Source organism: Cornus florida, unplaced genomic scaffold (genome assembly GCF_030987335.1).
Source record: "Cornus florida cultivar Cherokee Brave unplaced genomic scaffold, ASM3098733v1 CherokeeBrave_3.0.0_Hap2_Chr01, whole genome shotgun sequence".
Classification (NCBI taxonomy): Eukaryota; Viridiplantae; Streptophyta; class Magnoliopsida; order Cornales; family Cornaceae; genus Cornus; species Cornus florida.
Window position 1 is genome coordinate 100,884,317 of NW_026775571.1, and position 19,902 is coordinate 100,904,218.

Below are 19,902 nucleotides of genomic sequence, written 5' to 3' on the forward strand. Positions count from 1 at the left end.
CAATTTGATAAAATAGTAAATGTTGTGTTTTGGAGCATGAATCAGTGTTTTGGATTTAGAATCCAAAGGAATTTAGTTAAAAATTTGAATTTGATGTCTAAATTCGGTGTTCTCAAACATAGTAAAAGTATTTTTAGAAAATTATAAAAGATTATTTTCTGAAAATAAATGTTCTTTCATCCAATCTTTGAAAAAATGAATTTAAAAAGACAATCAACCAAATAACATACTTATGATTGTTTTCTGATTTTCAATTCTCTCCATAGATATATATATATATATATATATGTACGAGATTATGTGTGTGTATATATATATTCAGAAAAATAAACCAAAGAGGCCTTTTATGACCCACAAATGAGCTAAGGTAGGAAAATTTTAACAGCCCAACTAGAGAAATCACTAAGAAAGTGGGCTATGGTCCAAGTAAAATTTCAGCCTATTTAAGGTCAATGGACCAGTTAAACGTACCATCTGACCCAATACAGCCTCACATTCCAATCCAATCGGCCAATTGGTCCTTTCGTAGTCTCTTTACATGTTGCATATAGCAATAACATCATATGTGTGTGTGTTTTTGTGTGTGCGCGCGCGCAACACTATGTTTTTTTATTTTCATCTTCCACCCCACTTCTGTTTGAATTATATTTATTTTTCTTCTTTGCTTATTTGTAAAATAAATGGTTGTTCAATTATGTGTTTGTGTGTGTGTATGCATGCAACACTATCTTTTTTGTGTTTCATCTTCCACACCACTTTTGTTTTTCACTATTATTTTGCTGTATTTGGTGGACTGTCTAGCACGTTAAATATTATCATCCTATAGCATACAGAGAGTTATCCTCTGTTATAATTTAAATTGCAAGTCATCTTCTATAAATTGTTTGAATCATAGAAGGTATCTTTGTCAATGATGTAACAAGATTCAGAGTATGTTCCATGTAAATATATTACGAGAAAAAAAATTCTAAGCTAAGAACTTGTGTCCATATCTAATCCACCATGAACATGAATTTTATCAGTGTTTAATTATGAGAGCCCTAAAATGAAATTCTGTGCAGGTGAGGTGAATGATTCTCCAATAGAGCAAGTCCGTCTCACGGTGCCAATAACAGATGATCCAACATTGCCATGCTTGACATTTCGGACATGGGTTTTGGGCATCACTTCATGTGCTATTTTGGCATTCTTGAACCAATTCTTTGGTTACCGCCAAAATGCACTCTATGTATCATCAGTTTCAGCTCAAATTGCTGTACTTCCAATCGGAAATTTTATGGCAGTATATCTGCCAAAGAGATCAATCCGTATCCCAGCAACAAAATGGTCTTTCTCACTAAATCCGGGACCATTTAACTTGAAAGAGCATGTCCTCATCACTATTTTTGCCAATTCGGGGTCAAGTCCCGTTTATGCAGTGGGTATCATCACTATAGTGAAGGCATTCTACCACTGGCAAATTCATCCTCTTGCTGCTATGTTGTTAACGCAATCAACCCAGGTGAATTTCTCTATTCATCAAAGTAGTTAATAGGTATTTTACATTATTGTATATGTTGATTTTAGATGAACTAGAAAAAAAAAAAAATATCCTTAGCAGAAAATTAAGGTGCATATTGTGTATGTAGCTTATTATAAGAGGACTTGTTTACTTGTTAATGATCTCTTTGCTAGAAACTTACTGTAGTTTCTCCATTTTGCCTGATTGTGTTTGATGGATTTTTTAGATGCTTGGGTATGGATGGGCTGGTATTTTCCGAAAGTTTTTGGTTGATTCACCATACATGTGGTGGCCTTCCAATCCGGTTCAGGTCTCCCTCTTTAGGTGCTCTCTCTCCCCCCTTTCTCAACAAACACACACACACTTCATTTTTCTTATAATTTTCACTTTTGAACTTGTAGGGCATTGCATGATGTTGAGGTTAGGCCTAAAGGAGGCCTAACTAGGCTGCAGTTCTTCATTGTGGTCCTTGTATCAAGCTTCTCATACTACATTGTTCCCAACTATCTGTTTCCATCCATAACTGCCCTCTCCTTTGTTTGTTGGATATGGAAGGATTCGGTCACAGCCCAACAACTCGGTTCTGGCCTTCATGGTCTTGGCATCGGCTCGTTCGCCCTTGATTGGTCAACTGTAGCTGGTTTTCTAGGAAGTCCCCTAGCCACACCTGGATTTGCTATCATTAACATATTGGTTGGTTACATAAAGATTGTCTACATGGTGATCCCTATTTCTTATTGGACAAACTTATTCGAAGCCAAACGTGTCCCAATTTTCTCTTCACATGTGTTCAATGCCGATGGAGGAGAATACAATGTCTCACTAGTCTTGAATGAAACAACATTCCAATTCAATCGACAAGGATACGATGGTTATAGCAGGATTTATGTCAGTATCTTCTTTGCATTTGCTTATGGTCTAAGCTTTGCAACATTAGCCGCAACAATATCCCATGTTGCTCTCTTCTATGGGAGGTAACCCTCTTCTTCTTCTTCTTCTTCTTCTTCTTCTTCTTCTTTTTCCTGAAACCACATATGAGTGGACTTACAAAACCATAACCAATTCGACTTTGTTTTACAATTTGCAGTACGATTTGGCAACAAACCAAGGCATCATTCCAAGACAAGTTTGGAGATGTACACACTAGGCTGATGAAGAAGAACTATGATCCTGTTCCTCAGTGGTGGTTTTATGCAATCTTGGTGGTGGTAATTGGAGTAGCTTTGCTTACTTGTGAAGGGTTTGGTAGACAATTGCAGCTTCCTTACTGGGGTGTGCTACTGGCAATTGTTTTGGCTCTGGTCTTCACCTTGCCTATTGGGGTGATCACAGCTACCACAAACCAGGTACATTTCTTGAATCGCGAGCTTTCTTCAACGTTCTGTCAATGACTATGCTTGATTTGGTTGTGAAATCATTGTGCAGCAACCTGGACTAAATGTTATCACTGAGCTGATTATCGGCTACATGTATCCGGGGAGACCTCTTGCCAATGTAGCCTTCAAGACCTATGGATACATAAGCATGACACAAGCAATAACGTTCCTTTCGGATTTCAAGCTAGGCCATTACATGAAAATCCCACCAAAGTCCATGTTTGCTGTTCAGGTACTTAAAAAAGATTGAGAAATATCAATTCTTATAGATGCCTATGCCTAGTAAATACTAATATTTACTTATGATTCTTATTGAAGTTAGTAGGAACAGTAGTTGCATCCTCGGTCTACTTTGGCACAGCTTGGTGGCTCCTCAGCACAGTGAAGGACATCTGCAACACATCGAAATTGCCAGAAGGAAGCCCATGGACTTGTCCTGGCGACGATGTTTTCTACAATGCATCAATTATCTGGGGTGTGGTTGGCCCCCTTCGCATGTTTGGCCACCTTGGCGTATACCCTGCAATGAACTACTTCTTTCTCACCGGCTTTCTTGCGCCACTGCCTGTTTGGTTCTTATCCCAGAAATTTCCCGAGAAAAGATGGATTAGGCTCATAAACGTACCAATCATTTTAAGTGGTGCAGGAGGTATGCCACCAGCCAGGGCTGTGAACTACATTTGTTGGTTGACAGTGGGCATCTTCTTCAACTTTGTTGTGTATAGGAGATACAAAGGGTGGTGGGCTAGGCACAACTACATTCTGTCAGCTGGACTAGACGCTGGTGTTGCATTCATGGCCATTCTGTGCTATTTCACATTGCAGGTTAGGGACATCAATGGAATGAGGTGGTGGGGCTTAGACTTGGATGATCATTGCCCTCTGGCACATTGTCCTACTGCCCCAGGTATAGAGGTTAAGGGGTGTCCTGTCTTCAATTGACATTTTTTTTTTCTTTTTTCTCGGTTAGGTAAGCACTCATACACACATTTCACAAATTGCCGACAACGGGGCTTGAACCTCTTTCCTCCCCTTTTGGGAGTTCTTCTTATCCACTGTAATAGAATGCTGTTTTATGAACTAAACATGCACACAACAAAAAAAAAAAACTATAGAATGCACTTGCCAAAGAAAATTGATTTGTAGTTGGAGCTTGAAAGGCATGGTTTAAATAGCAGCACTACTATTGTATTTGTTAGAGCTTAAAACCTTATTAATCTAGACTTATGGATTCTGTTGAACATATTCAACATGTAGAAACATAGTGAAACACTCTACTTTCCCACAAAATGATGAAGCGAAAAGGTCCCAAAAGTCAAATGTATAATCAAAGTTGTAGGATTTGAGGCCATTTGTTTCACTGTCCATCCCTCCCACGCGAACACGCACAAACACATTCGCGAAAATGAAGCATAAAATAGATACCAAAAAAAAAATACATAAAATAGACTGCAAAAGTAATATATATATATATATATATATATATATATATATGAGAAGTTGAGCTTGATGGGCTCAATGCCTAAAAAATAAAGCAATTGCGTGTTTGGAAATAAAATAAAGGTCTTATAGAAATTCATACAAAATTTCAACTTGAACCTCATCATCAAGAACATCATTATTGAATTGATCTCCGCTTATTTTTTTTATTCATTTATATTTATATCATTTATTTCCTCTCCTTAATCTTATATTTAGAAAACCAAAATATATGAAAAATAAAAAAATAAAAATACTAAGAAGTTCATTGTGCTCAAAAAAAAATTAAATTTTCAAGTAATGATACATGATTCGAATTAGACCCAAAAAAAAAAAAATTATATGAATGAGGATGTTAGTCCCTCATGACATCATGTAATAGGAACCACTGGTCCACTTGGCATTCTCAAATTATCTTCATTCAAATACCAATGGATGAGGAAGCTTTTCGGTGCTTCGGAGTTGGGCCAGGGTTGTGCCGTGGGTAACCAGTTAATTGTTTCGGAGATGGTTCGGGAAGTTGCCCATTTTGAGTTTGTCGATCATCGGGATAAGCCCATTGTCCTGACTCCCAACCTTGTAATGGGCCCTCGGCTTTGGTTGGGTTTTTTCCCTTTGTTTCCGTATTGTCCTTTTGGGCTTGGGCCATTGGTTTTAGGTCCCTGGGCATTCCCCTTGGTCTTGGACAAGGTGTACATACTCTTTTAAACAATACTTCTCTTCTTTTTTTTTCTCTTCTTTTTTTTTTTTTTCATAGTTGGTATTCACACATATGTCTCTTTTGAGATTTGACCCCCTGAGGCTGATATTGTTAGACCACTGGCCCGTTGGTACTTCTTCTCTCCTTGCCTGTTAGTAACTACCTCCTCCTCACAACTAATCATGGTTGATATGATTGAACTACCTCAAACTAGCAATCAAGGTCAAAATATTAATGGGATGAAAGATCAGAAGTAAAATTCAAAGTGAATATATTGTTGCATGGCAAGTGCAGGGAGTTTCTACTTAGAGGCTTCCTGAGTAGTGTGAAAATGTGAAATACTTATATAGTGTATGAGAATGTTGTAATAGTATTTGTATAGAGTTCTATTCAAAAGAAAATTTTCAATTGTTGATGATGCATCCTAGCAACCTATTAGGGAGGGAAAGCTTATAAATAGATAGGATGTTTCATTTATAACCAACAAGTTCTAGACATGAGAACTTGAATCCTAAATATAGGGACTGATTAGTTAACCTATTATAAAAAATGAGAACGAATTAATGAAGTTCATTATAAAAGTACAAAAATACCTTTATTTTCACCTTCACCTTCACCGTTAATTATTTATATTTTAATTACTCAATGCTAACATAAACAATTTATAAAAATTTAAATACACATTTAATAAACATATATTATATTGTTGATAATATTTTTTTGATAATATCTCACAAATTTACACCAAAAAAATTATAAAAAAAAAAAACCAAAAAAATAGGTTTTGAGTGAATTTCGTAATTTTTAAAAATATTTTATGAATTTCTGTTTCTTCATGTGCATTAATTAAACACATAATAAATAGGTAATTATATAATGGTGGTGCTGAAAAGTGATAACATGAAAAATACTACAACATTGAAAGTGAGCCAACCCGACTTCATATCACACATCCTGACGAAGGAAAAGAAGTAAATAATAATATTTTAATTATAATAATAATCAAAAGCTAGTGTGTTATGCATATGATAGTTTGAATGTTCCATCTATATTTTTTACCCTTATACATAAAAATTAAGTAAGAATCTAAGATAATTATATATATACACGTTTTCATGAATCTCGTACAATATTTTTTTAATATGAATTCCAAGTAATTGAGTTTAAGCGTCGAATCAGAACACAATATTTAAAATAAAAAAGAGGGCTAAAAGCCATAGCAACAAAAACAAAGGGCCAACACATCCCAAAACAAGCCTACCCAACTCAACTACCTAAGCAACCAACAAGACAGCAACAGAAGCAAACCCAGATGTTGAATTATTCATGTGACAAATCTAAGCAATACACCACAGTGTAGCCAAAAAGTTCATGTAACTGGAGGCTCCCAAGGCTATTAATTATAGAATAAAACTTATAAGAGCCTTAAAAATATAAAATAATTTTCGGAATTTTTAAAATTTTTGTTATATGAATACGGATTTTTATTATTATTATTTCAGCTTTCAACATTTTTAAAAAGCTGTCAACTGAATCAATTTTAGTAATATATTTTTTTTTTTTTCAGTTTTTTGAGGAAATTATTTTAGTATTATTTTTTAGTTTTCAGTATTATTAGGTTGAGCGTTGCTTGTTTTGCGCTGTTGCTCTTATTTGTATTGGGCACATCATTTTGTTGGACCATTATACTTGGTAGTTTGGCGAGCTCTGTGTTATCAGGATCAGCCCCCACATCCTAGGAAGAAAAAATATAAAAATTGTTGTTAGACCTTGTGGAGGGAAAAATCTCCCTCCAATGAGAACTGTACATGTTATCGCAACATAAATACCCATCACAAATGTCAGGCCCATCCTGCACAAAGCCCAGTCCAAGCTCGTCGGCAGCCCAGAATCATAAGACACTGGCCCAGGGTTACAGCTAATTGATCTTTGTAGCACTGCTCAAGCCCGAAACAAGAGATCCAACCCATTGGCAATGTCACATGGATCAGGTTACTGATGGCCCAACTCCATTAAAAGGAAATTAGTCCTATTAGAAGAAGTATACAGCAAAGAAAGAAACTACTACACAAGGAGAATTATACAAAGGAAGGAGCTCTATTTGTAAAGAATTTCTGTAAGGAAAGAATTGGAGGACAAGCAATGCGAGTCCTACCATAATTCAACCAATCTTTTGTGTATAAATAGAGGCCCAGACTTCCAATAAGAGGATCAAGCAATTCTATGCTTCTCTATACACTGTTCTTATTTATTCTTACTGTTTTTGTGTGTGTTGTTTTATTTTTCTCAATCATTATTGGTTGAGTGAAATTTTGCACCTACACTTTGGCGCCGTCTGTGGGAAACGTGTGCAAATATATTCCCACTCTTGTTTCAAGTGAATCCTGCAACTACCATCCGGAATGTCGAACGGAGGATCTTCAACAGATCAACAGACGGAGTTGATGCAGAAGATGCGTGAAGAGTTTCTACACCAGTTTGACGTGCTTCGTCAAGCAAACGAAGCTAGTGTGGCTCAGATCGCCTTGCTTCAACAGCAGAATAACACTCTGCAAACGGCAATGGCTCAGTTGGCACCACCACCACCACTAGGTGATACAGCAACACCCCCTAATCAGAATATTCGTCCAGTTAACGGGCTTCCACCTAATGGGGTACGACCCAACGAGGCTCAGCCAAACGAGGTTCAGCAACAGCAGAGGGCAAGGTCCGAGGCTGTCGCTTCAGACAACATCCCTCGTCGCACGCAGGACGAGCAAGCCGAGTCTAGCCATAAGCTCACGGTGTGGTCCAATGGAATTCCAAATGGTGTAGGTGTTTAGGATGCCTTTGATGAGAAAAGACTCCTGAAAATTCAGACATTCGCTGAGATGGCCAGAGAGCACAAAAACTCCCTGGTGAAAACTCATTTCATTGACAATGTGTATATGGTTGAGAGGCCCAAGAAATTTACCATGCCTTCTTTTACTTAGTTTGACGGTACGGGAGGTCCTTCTCGGCACCTGGATCATTACGCCCAAAAGATGGTTTTGGATGACCCTAATGACCCTTGAATGTGTAGAGTTTTTCCTACCAGTTTGACAGGAGCAGCACTAGAGTGGTTCAGGAATAGGCCACACAAGTCCATCCCGGATTACGTAACTCTGTGCACCATGTTCCTAGCACAATACTGCGAAAATAAGAAGCAAAAGAAGAGGATTGCTAGCCTCTTCACCGTAAGGCAAAAGAAAGGGGAAACACTGCAGGATTTCTTATCTAAATTCAACATGGAAGCCTCAAAAATAGCAGACTGTCATCCCACGACTGCTATAGAAACATTTAAACTTGCAATGATTCAGGGGACGAAGTTTCATACTTCCTTGGTCAAATATTCTCCTCTCGACATGCAGACTCTCAGTGCCAGGGCCCAGATATACATCCGGCTCGAAGAAAATGTAGCCCACCAAGCGCAGCACGCCACTCTCGTGACAGTGGAGAACAAGCCTCGAGAAAGAATTCCAAATTCAAAAATTCAGAAAAGCCAACGCGCCTCAACGCCGATCACCCAGGCACCTGAGAAGAGGCAAAGGATAGAGGAAGGGTTTACACCTCTCCGAACTACCTTGGCTCGGCTCTTCCAAGAGAATAAGATGACGTTCATAGCCCCACAGCTAATGAAGCTGTTGACCCTAAAGGTCATTCAAAGATCGTCTAATAATTTTGATGATTACAAAACATTATGAAGTGTTCTTGGTCTAATGTTTGCATTGAGCTTGTAGGGCAAAGGAAATAAAATATGCCAAGCAACCGAGACAAAGAAATCATTTAAAGAGAAATCAAATCTACTCTGAGAATAATGCAATCATGATTGACTTGAAGACAATGGGTAGATAGATCGGTGATTGATTAGGATTTTCTGTCAAAGTAATCTATGAATTAATTTGAAGCTCAAATCTATTGGCTCATGCATTTTCATTCACATCTTTCAAGATTCTACACTTAAAAAGAAAAATCAAATATCTCCTTAGAATCTCATAACCGGTTAGGAAGTTTCATCTAACCGTTTAGATGAGCTAAAACAGAAAGCAACACATGATCGAAGGTATCTCATAACCGGTTAGGAATTTTCATCTAACCGTTTAGATGAACAAAACAGAAAGCTTAATCTTCTTATCCGCACCTTGTAACCGGTTAGAAGAATTGTTCTAACCGTTTAGATCAACATACAAAAATATTGTATCTACCTTCTCGTAACCGATTAGGAGAACTCAAGTAACCGTTTACATGTACTTAAACAGAATACGATTTTTTTTAGCCAATGATGTAACCGGTTAGAAGAAGCTATATAACCGGTTAGACGTGCTTTAACAGAATGAAACTTTTCTTGGCTATTGATTGAACCGGTTAGAAGAAGTTATATAACCGGTTAGATATTAGTTAACAGAACGATACTTATCTTGACCTTTGATGTAACCGGTTAGGAATTCTCTTATGTTCGAATAGTTGGCCTTAACTAAAGAAGTCCCTCAGTAGATGTAACCGGTTAGGAAAAATCCTCTAACCGGTTAGATGAGATCCAATCTCACTTCTTCTAATTTTTAGAAACTGAAGCAGATCTGAAGTTGATATATTTATTGCTCTAACGGTCACACAAACATTTAATGCTCTTCAACCTACCACAACAGATATATTTGAGCAATTAATGCATTTCATTTTTCTTCAACTCTATAAAAAGACAAGCATTGAAGAAGGCTAGGGCGCGGTTGAGAGAATTCAAAAATATCATTCAAAGCATTTACTCAAGCATTCATTTCACTCAACCATACCAACTTGAGCTTCATTTTAATTCATCTATTACTCTAGCCTTGTGAGCTTACATTTGTACATCTATCTTGAGAGAGATTCATTCTTGTATCACAACTACAATTTCTTCTACAAACTTGTAAGGGTTGGTGTAACCCAACGAAGCTTAGAAGAAGGGTGTTCTTCTAGCAAAGAAGAGAAGCAAGAGTTTGCTTCATGTAAAGGTTTGCTCTCTACCCGTAAGGAGAAGCCATAGTGCATCGGGAAGTCTCAAGAGGGATCTTGAGCCGAGGAGTAGGAGTTTCCGAATCTCGCTAAAATTGCCGAGCCATTGTTTGAAATTTCTCTTCTCTTATCTCTTTTACAATTGTGTTATTAATTGTTTACTTTCATATCTTATATGTTGCATAATTGTTTGAATGGTAGAATAGAATTTACAAATTTATAAATTACAAAAATTGGCCATTGACTCTATTCACCCCCCCTCTAGAGTCAATTAGTGGTTAACAATTGGTATCAGAGCCTAATCTCTAGTTAAAGATCTAACCATCTTAGAGAACGATCATGGCCAATTTTCATCAAGAAGGTCAATCTAACAATAGACCTCCTTGGTTTGATGGTAATGATTATAATTATTGGAAAATCAAAATGAGAGCATTTCTAAGAGGCTTAGATATTGATATTTGGAAAGCCACTGAACTAGTTGATCATATTCGGACCAAAACTGTTGAAGGGAAAATAATCCCCAAAACAGATTATGAGTGGACTCCAAATGAGCGTAGGCTTGTACAATGTAATGTCATGACTATTACAAATCTTTATTGTGCTCTTAGTAAATACGAATTCAATAGAATTTCAGATTGTGAGACGGCCAAAGAGATTTGGGATAAACTTGAAATTACATATGTTGGCACTAGTCATGTCAAGGAATCTAAAATGAATATGCTTATCCATAAATCTCCGGCAGAGGCGATCCTGAATCATCTTCTTCCTTCTTCGTCGAAGATCCTTCCTCAGGAGAAGAGTACAATCCATCCTCCTCTACTGCTCAAATACGAAAGCGCAAACGAACTGAAAATCAAGAAGAAACCTCTCAAGATGAAAATCCAATCCTTGCTGCTTCCTATCTCTCACGAGAGATGGAATTGCTATTCAACACTCGGTTTCGCAACAGGGGGGTGTCTCAAGGTCGAATTTTTTATGCCGATTTCTGCATACGAGAAAATCTATCGTTCTTCGACAAATTTCAGGCCTTGGGGTGGGATTCATTCATAGGAATCGAGGAACCCTACTATCCCACTCTCATTCAAGTCTTCTACACCTATCTCAAACTCAAAGACGGCTACCTTCACTCACAGGTCAAAGGTGCGAACATCAAGTTTAACTATAAAACCCTAAATTCCATCTTGGACATTGAAAACAAGGGAAAGAAGATTTATGCTCACAGATCTGAGATTGAGGTTGATTGGTATAGTGAGATGATGGCAGTGATGCATCTCACTCAGAATTTCTTCTGGACAAAAATTTTTCTTTTCACCTCTACGGATTTCACCATTGAAGCCCGTCTAATTCATAATGCTCTGTTCTATTGTGTCATCCTTCGAGGCAGCGGTAGAACTCATGTATCTCATTTGGATCTGTTCTTGATTTGGTGCATTACTTTAGGCATTCAGCTCAATCTAGGCTATATTATTTTTCAGCACCTCCTTCAGTTCATTGCAGACCCGGATGACACTGCCTCCACTCCCTGGAAAACTGGCAAACTTGCTACATTGCCCTATGGCATGTTTCTGACTCCAGTATTTAAACACTTTAACGTTCCTCTTAACTCAGAATTCCACAAAAAGGACCCCACTTGTGAAGACAGGCTGTCCTTAAAATTTTTTTAAAATATGCAGTGTCGCAAAGTCAATGGAGCCTGGGAAAGACTTCCTACAACTCCCGCACCTGATGCTCCTGCTCCTGAGGCCGATCCTTTTCAGCACCAGGAATTTGACTTTGACAATTTTGATAACTTATTTGCAGAGGGTCCCACAGTGACACATCCTCAGCCTCCCATTCCTCCAGAGGTGACTCAGCTACTTAGTGATCAGCATGCCGAGACTATGGCGACTATCCAAGCCCTAGGTGACAGAGTCACCGCTCTTGAGACTCGCGCTGACAGTGTTGGGAAGTCCCTCATCTCTCACTCCCATGATCAGTCATCTGATCTCAATATTGTCATTCAGTACACTATGGAGACCTATGATCTCATTGATCGCCGGCTGGCCGTCCACAATGCAAATGCCGAAATTATGAAGGATTTTCTAAAATTGGTGGCCAAGCGTATTCAAATCATTCCTTCGGGATTTGTGTTTCCGGAACAGCGTTGTCGATCTGATGTCCCACCTCCTCCTCCACCTCCTCGTCCCAAACCCCGTGACCCCGTGGTTGAAATTAATGATTGATGTGATTATTCCTAGACAGTTTTATTTTGATTTTTATCTTGTCTTATCTGAAATCCCCCCTCCCATACCTTTTTGAGATGTCAAAGGGGGAGAATAGCTTGATGTGTTTTAATGTGCTGTCACTATCACTTACTTTTGAATATGAAATTAACATGATGACTTATTTTGGCAGGAGTATATACTTAATGCATTTTTAAGCCTTATTCATCCTATGCACTAAGATAGGGGGAGAAAATTCAAACATGGATATTATATAATTATTTTCCTTATGTATGAACACATCAATGTTTTGCCATCATCAAAAATGGGGAGATTGTTGACCCTAAAGGTCATTCAAAGATCGTCTAATAATTTTGATGATTACAAAACATTATGAAGTGTTCTCGGTCTAATGTTTGCATTGAGCTTGTAGGGCAAAGGAAATAAAATATGCCAAGCAACCGAGACAAAGAAATCATTTCAAGAGAAATCAAATATACTCCGAGAATAATACAATCATGATTGACTTGAAGACAATGGGTAGATAGATCGGTGATTGATTAGGATTTTCTGTCAAAGTAATCTATGAATTAATTTGAAGCTCAAATCTATTGGCTCATGAATTTTCATTCACATCTTTCAAGATTCTTCACTTAAAAAGAAAAATCAAAAATCTCCTTAGAATCTCATAACCGGTTAGGAAGTTTCATCTAACCGTTTAGATGAGCTAAAACAAAAAGCAACACATGATCGAAGGTATCTCATAACTGGTTAGGAATTTTCATCTAACCGTTTAGATGAACAAAACAGAAAGCTTGATCTTCTTATCCGCACCTTGTAACCGGTTAGAAGAATTGTTCTAACCGTTTAGATCAACATACAAAAACATTGTATCTACCTTCTCGTAACCGGTTAGGAGAACTCAAGTAACCGTTTACATGTACTTAAACAGAATACGATTTTTTTTAGCCAATGATGTAACCGGTTAGAAGAAGCTATATAACCGGTTAGACGTGCTTTAACAGAATGAAACTTTTCTTGGCCATTGATTGAACCGGTTAGAAGAAGTTATATAACCGGTTAGATATGCGTTAACAGAAAGATACTTATCTTGACCTTTGATGTAACCGGTTAGGAAGCCTCTTATGTTCGAATAGTTGGCCTTAACTAAAGAAGTCCCTCAGCAGATGTAACCGGTTAGGAAAAATCCTCTAACCGGTTAGATGAGATCCAATCTCACTTCTTCTAATTTTTAGAAACTGAAGCAGATCTGAAGTTGATATATTTATTGCTCTAACGGTCACACAAACATTTAATGCTCTTCAACCTACCACAACAGATATATTTAAGCAATTAATGCATTTCATTTTTCTTCAACTCTATAAAAAGACAAGCATTGAAGAAGGCTAGGGCGTGGTTGAGAGAATTCAAAAATATCATTCAAAGCATTTACTCAAGCATTCATTTCACTCAACCATACCAACTTGAGCTTCATTTTAATTCATCTATTACTCTAGCCTTGTGAGCTTACATTTGTACATCTATCTTGAGAGAGATTCATTCTTGTATCACAACTACAATTTCTTCTACAAACTTGTAAGGGTTGGTGTAACCCAACGAAGCTTAGAAAAAGGGTGTTCTTCTAGCAAAGAAGAGAAGCAAGTGTTTACTTCATGTAAAGGTTTGCTCTCCACCCGTAAAGAAAAGCCATAGTGCATCGGGAAGTCTCAAGAGGGATCTTGAGCCGAGGAGTAGGAATTTCCGAACCTCGCTAAATTGCCGAGTCATTGTTTGAAATTTCTCTTCTCTTATCTCTTTTATAATTGTGTTATTAATTGTTTACTTTCATATCTTATAAGTTGCATAATTGTTTGAATGGTAGAATAGAATTTGCAAATTTATAAATTACAAAAATTGGCCATTGACTCTATTCACCCCCCCTCTAGAGTTAATTAGTGGTTAACAGACGCAACCCTTGGAGCAGAGGTACAAAAGCAAGCATTGCGCTTATCATCGAGATTATGGGCATTCAACCAATGATTGTAGATCCCTTAGGCGACAAGTGAAAAATATGATAGCCAGAGGTGAGTTGGCAGATTACTTTATGACGAAGGAGTATGTAAAGCCCCGCGAGGTTTATCCTCGCAAGGTAGAAGGTACTCAAGTAAAGGTCATTCATGTAATACATGGCAGATCTGAAGATGATCAAGAGTCCGATGAGGTATACAGATCCAGATTGAGGGCAGTCCATAAGCTCAGAAAGATATCCTCGGTCAATGCTATCGTTTCGGGCAGCATCAGTATTGGATTCGGCAATGGCGACCTATCCAGAGTTCAACTCCCCCACGAGGATCCATTGGTCATCAGTCTTTTAATGGCAAATTACATGATCAAGAGGGTTTTGATAGACCCAGGGAGTAGTGCCAACATCATTACAAAGGCGGTCTTTGAGTAGCTAGAGATCCCGTCATCATCTATTCGACCTACCTCCATCCCATTGATGGGGTTCGATGGCACAAGAGTAGATCCCCTTGGGGTAATAGACTTATCCGTAATTGCGGCGAAGAGGACTATGAAGGAGAACTTTGTCTTAACAGAGATCCACCCTTCCTATAATCTCGTCATGGGAAGAGGCTGGATACACCGAATGAAAGGAGTTCCGTCCACCCTTCATCGGTGATGTGGTATTTATCTCCGGACGGAAAAGAGGTTATTAATCTATGAGGGAATCAAGTCGCCACGAAAGAATGTTATATGCTGACACAAGCTGAAGCAAAGAAGGTGTCTAGACAGCCTCAACCAGGCGTGGCTCCCCAGAAATATACCCAAATAGCAATTATAGAGTCCTCTGCCCAAATATCTTAAGGTAGACGAGGAAGAAGAAGCTGTGAAGCCTACCGAGGAGATCCTCGAAGCCATAGAAGTTATCCTCGGCGACCCCCAGAAGATCACTTATTTACGCTCTTCTTCCACATCTGAAGAAAGGAAGCATTAATCGATGCCATTCGGAGCAATGCAGATGCTTTTGCATGGGATCATTCGGACATGGTAGGGATCGATCCTTTAGTCTCCTGCCATAACCTGAAGGTGGACCCAGAGTTCAAACCGGTTAAGCAGAAACACCGAAGGTTTGCCCCTGAACGCAATCACATTATAGCTGAAAAAGTGAACAAGCTGTTACAGGCAGGTTTCATTCGAGATGAGCAATACCCACAATGGCTATCAAACGTGGTGGTCGTCCAAAAGAAGAATGGGAAGTGGAGGGTTTGCATAGACTATACCAACCTTAACAAAGTCTGCCCTAAAGATAGCTTTCCTCTACCGAAGATAGATCAGATGATTGATGCCACTACGGGCTACGAGAGGCTTACATTCCTCAATGCGTACTCAGGATATAATCAGATTCCTATGAATCTAGAAGATGAAGAAAAAATTGCTTTCATTACAAAAAAGGGCACTTATTGTTACAGGGTTATGCCCTTCGGGCTGAAGAATGCCGGGACCATTTATCAACGCCTTGTTAACAGGATCTTCAACAATTTGTTAGGAAAAACGGTTGAAGCATACATAGATGACATGGTGGTCAAAAGTCTGAAAAAGGAAGACCATCCGAAGCACCTTCAAGAAGTTTTCAATACTCTGAAAAAATACAACATGAAGCTGAATCCTTCCAAGTGCTCCTTTGCAGTATCATCAGGTCAATTCCTCGGCCATATAATGAATAAGAGAGGGATAGAGGTAAGCCTGGCTCAGGCTAAGGCCCTCATGCAGAATCAGGAACCAAAAAATCGTAGAGAGGTATAAATTCTTACCGGTCAGATCGCAGCTCTCAGCCGATTTATATCCCGATTATCAGATAAGTGCAAACCATTCTTTGATGCCATAAAATCTAAGAATAGGGATATATGGGGACCTCAGCAGCAGGTGGCCCTCAATCAGTTGAAACGTTATATGGCCGAACCTCCAATTCTATCCACTCTAAAACCCGGAGAAGTTCTTATTATGTACTTAGCAATTTCTAGCATAGCGAGAAATGCAACGTTAATTAGAGAGGAAGGAAAGAATCAACATCCAGTCTTCTACACAAGTAAGATAATGACAGATGCGAAGACACGGTATAGCAAAGCAGAGAAAATTATCCTAGCCTTGGTTTATGCCAAGAGGAAGCTTCGGCATTATTTGCTTGAATTTCCCTGCTACTAACAATGAGGCCGAATATGAGGCGTTACTTGCTGGTCTTCGATTGGCCAGCAGCCTTCAGGTACGGTGTTTAAAAGTTTTTAGTGACTCACAACTTGTTATAAATCAAGTGACTGATCAGTATCATCCCAAAGAGGAAAGGATGAAAGCATACAAAGAAGCTGTGGAGAATGTTACACGAGGATTCGATCAAGTCGAATTCCACCATGTACCTCGTGTTGAGAATGCTGAAGCCGATCAATTGGCCACAGCAACGTCATCCTCAAGTGAAGATCTGACTCGTATTGTGCCAATTGACATCTTGGACGAACCTAGCATCAACCCTCAGCAAGAGGTAATGGTGATTCCAATCATTCTGCGAGAGCCATATTGGATTGATCCATTGGAAGCCTACCTCAAGCATGGGACTCTTCCAAACTAGAAAACTGAGGTGCAGAAGCTCAGACTCACCGCGGCTAAATATGTCATCATCAATAACCACTTGTACCGGAAGTTATTTTCAGGTCCTTATCTGAAATGTTTAAGCCCTACTGAGGCTCTTGTTGTATTGAAGCAGATTCATGACGGAGATTGCGGCAACCACTCTGGGGCAGATCCCTCGCACATAAGGTTCTAACTCAAGGCTATTTCTGGCCATACTTGGCTAAGAATGCTGAAGAGTACGCCCGGCGATGTAATAAATGTCAGCGCCACGGTCCAATGAAGCATCAACCTACTGAAGATTTGCACGCAATGGCAAATCCATGGCCATTCGCACAATGGGGGATTGATATGGTGGGCCCTTTACCCAAAATCGTGGAACAAAAGGAATACGTGCTGCTAGCTATAAACTATTTCACAAAATGGGTGGAAGCCGAGGCTTACTCAAATGTGACCCATGAGCAGGTAAAAAGTTTCCTTTGGAACAACATCATTTGCCGGTTTGGGGTACCAAAAGTCATTATGATGGATAATGGTAAGAACCTCGACAATAAGAGTACAAGAAAATTCTTCGTCGAACATGGAATTGTACAAAAGCTAGTTGCAGTCAGTCATCCACAAGGGAATGGACAGGCCGAAATAACTAACCGAACCATTTTCAGTTGTTTAAAGAAGAAGTTGGAGAAACTCAAAACAAAATGGTACGAGAATCTCCCTCAAGTGCTTTGGGCGTACCGAACCACTCCGCAGTGGCCCACGGGGGAAAGTCCATTTGTCATGGCTTATGGATCCGAAGTTGTGATCCCAACCGAGGCGGCGGTTCCAACCCTTCGAACATTATTGTTACTTGACGGAAACAATGAGCAGCAGCTTGAATATAGCCTTGATCTCCTGGACGAGAAGAGGAATGTTGCAGCAATTAGGCTTGCTTCATATTAGCAACAGTTGCGCAGCAACTACAACAAACGGGTCAAATTCAGGAGCTTTGTGATAGGTGATTGGGTTTTGAAGCAAGAGACAGCTCATGTAAAGAAACTAGAACCTAATTGGATTGGACCCTATAGGGTTACCGAAGTAGTGGGGAGGGAAGCATACCGTTTAGCCGAAGCTGACGGGCATCCCATTGCGCGTCCTTGGAATGCGATACACCTTAAAAGGTACTACCATTAGATAAGTTTAACAATTTTACAAGAATTTCTTCACAAATAAGGCTACTTACGCCCACAGTCAGACAATTTATTTCTTTATGTTGCTTCTATCATATTTGATGTGGGAAGCAATTCTGCTTCATTTCATTCTTTCCATAAAAATAGGGGCCATACTAGTACCCTAAAATTATGTTATTTTTATGCATTTTTATGCATACACATTATGCAATTTTTATATGCCAAGACGCATTTTGCAATTTTTATGCCAAGAAGCAATACTTAAACCAAGATGTCAAGAATCTTTTTATTTAAAGCTTTCTATCCCACATCAGTAAGAAAGTTTTGCATTCTGTTATATATGGAAATATTCAAATAATTGACTGCAGTGTAAGGAGGGCCCACTGGTATTGAAGGCGGCCAAGCCCAATACCAGAGGCATTCCTTACACTGACCTTTTTTAAAATATGGAGTTGTTGACCTATATTTGATGAAATTTAATCTATGTCCCACATCGGATTGAAGTATAAAAAGGATGCAGTTGATATATGCGCAATCCACTACATTTAGTCACCAAGAAGGGAGTCTCAGTGGAAGAAAGTCTCCAAAATAAACGAATAGGAAACTTCCCAATCACTGTTACTCGCTTTCTTGGCCTTCTATCATTTTTGAATCTTCGGCTTCCTACAAACAAACAAAAAAAAAAAAAAAAAACACAACAGTTATATGCATAAACGGCTCAGCAAACCTCCCCTCAGGCTCATCACCGGGGAGTAATCCATTCGTTTCGGACCCTAAATGTATGGCTCAGCAAACCTCCCCTCAGGCTCAGCGCCGGGGAGTAATCCATTAGCTTCGGACCTTAAGTGTCCGGCTCAGCATACCTCCCCTCAGGCTCAGCGCCGGGGAGTAATCCATTCGGTTTGGACCCTAAGTGTCCGGCTCAGTAAACTTCCCCTCAGGCTTAATACTAGGGAGTAATCCATTCGCTTCGGACCCTAAGTGTTCGGCTTAGCATACCTCCCCTCAGGCTCAGCGCCGGGGAAGTCATCCATTCGCTTCGGACCCTAAGTGTTCGACTCAGCATACCTCCCCTCAGGCTCAGCGCTGGGGAAGTAATCCATTAGCTTCGGACCCTAAGTGTCCAGCTCAGCATACCTCCCCTCAGGCTCAGCGCCTGGGAGTAATTCATTCGCTTCGGACCTTAAGTGTCCAGCTCAGTATACCTCCCCTCAGGCTTAGTGCAGGGGAGTAATTCATTTGCTTCGGACCCTAAGTGTCTAACTCAGCAAACCTTTCCTCAGGCTCAGCATCGAGAAGTAATTCATTCGCTTCGGACCCTAAGTGTCCGGCTCATAAAACCTCCCCTCAGGCTCAGCGCCGGGGAAGTAATCCATTCGCTACGGACCCTAAGTGTCCGGTTCAGCAAAACTTACTCTTAGGCTCAATACCGAGGTCTTGTGGAGGTCATACTCACTGACTCTAAGCTCAGTAATATGAGCCACAAGACTGTCCCACATCGAAAAAATACAAGAAGAAACAAGTATAAACATACTTACTTCACACAAATCCTTTTCAAAAAGGATTCCCTTGACAGTTAAATCACCAAAGGGGAAAACGATCCTCTGATATCAGGTAAACTATCAAAGGAGATCCCTTCTTTACATCTTATTTATTTTTACTTCGGACTATAACAAATGTGGAACCCTCAGGCAGGGTACTTTCCTTAAAATGTTCACATTCAACAAAGTGTGTGCAATATTAAAGGCATTCAAGAATATTTAGTCGAAGTAAAATTAAGGCATCACAAACTAAGAAACATAGTTATATCATTCCACAACTACCATTCCAAAATTCCAAAATTTGTTTCATT

At 39.3% G+C, this 19,902-nt stretch overlaps 2 protein-coding genes across 2 annotated transcripts; both read left to right on the forward strand.

The window, feature by feature from the left end:
* Positions 1 to 1,030: 1,030 nt before the first annotated feature.
* LOC132309381 (oligopeptide transporter 1-like) lies at positions 1,031 to 3,854 on the forward strand. Its single transcript, XM_059807699.1, has 6 exons — positions 1,031 to 1,501; positions 1,728 to 1,825; positions 1,903 to 2,475; positions 2,589 to 2,847; positions 2,927 to 3,109; positions 3,196 to 3,854. The coding sequence occupies exons 1-6, from the start codon at positions 1,046 to 1,048 to the stop codon at positions 3,817 to 3,819; spliced, it is 2,193 nt and encodes a 730-aa protein (XP_059663682.1). The 5' UTR covers positions 1,031 to 1,045; the 3' UTR covers positions 3,820 to 3,854.
* Positions 3,855 to 14,335: 10,481 nt separating this feature from the next.
* On the forward strand, positions 14,336 to 14,719 carry LOC132278918 (uncharacterized). The gene has a single exon (XM_059780826.1). The coding sequence runs from the start codon at positions 14,336 to 14,338 to the stop codon at positions 14,717 to 14,719; it is 384 nt and encodes a 127-aa protein (XP_059636809.1).
* The last annotated feature ends 5,183 nt before the right edge of the window (positions 14,720 to 19,902 follow it).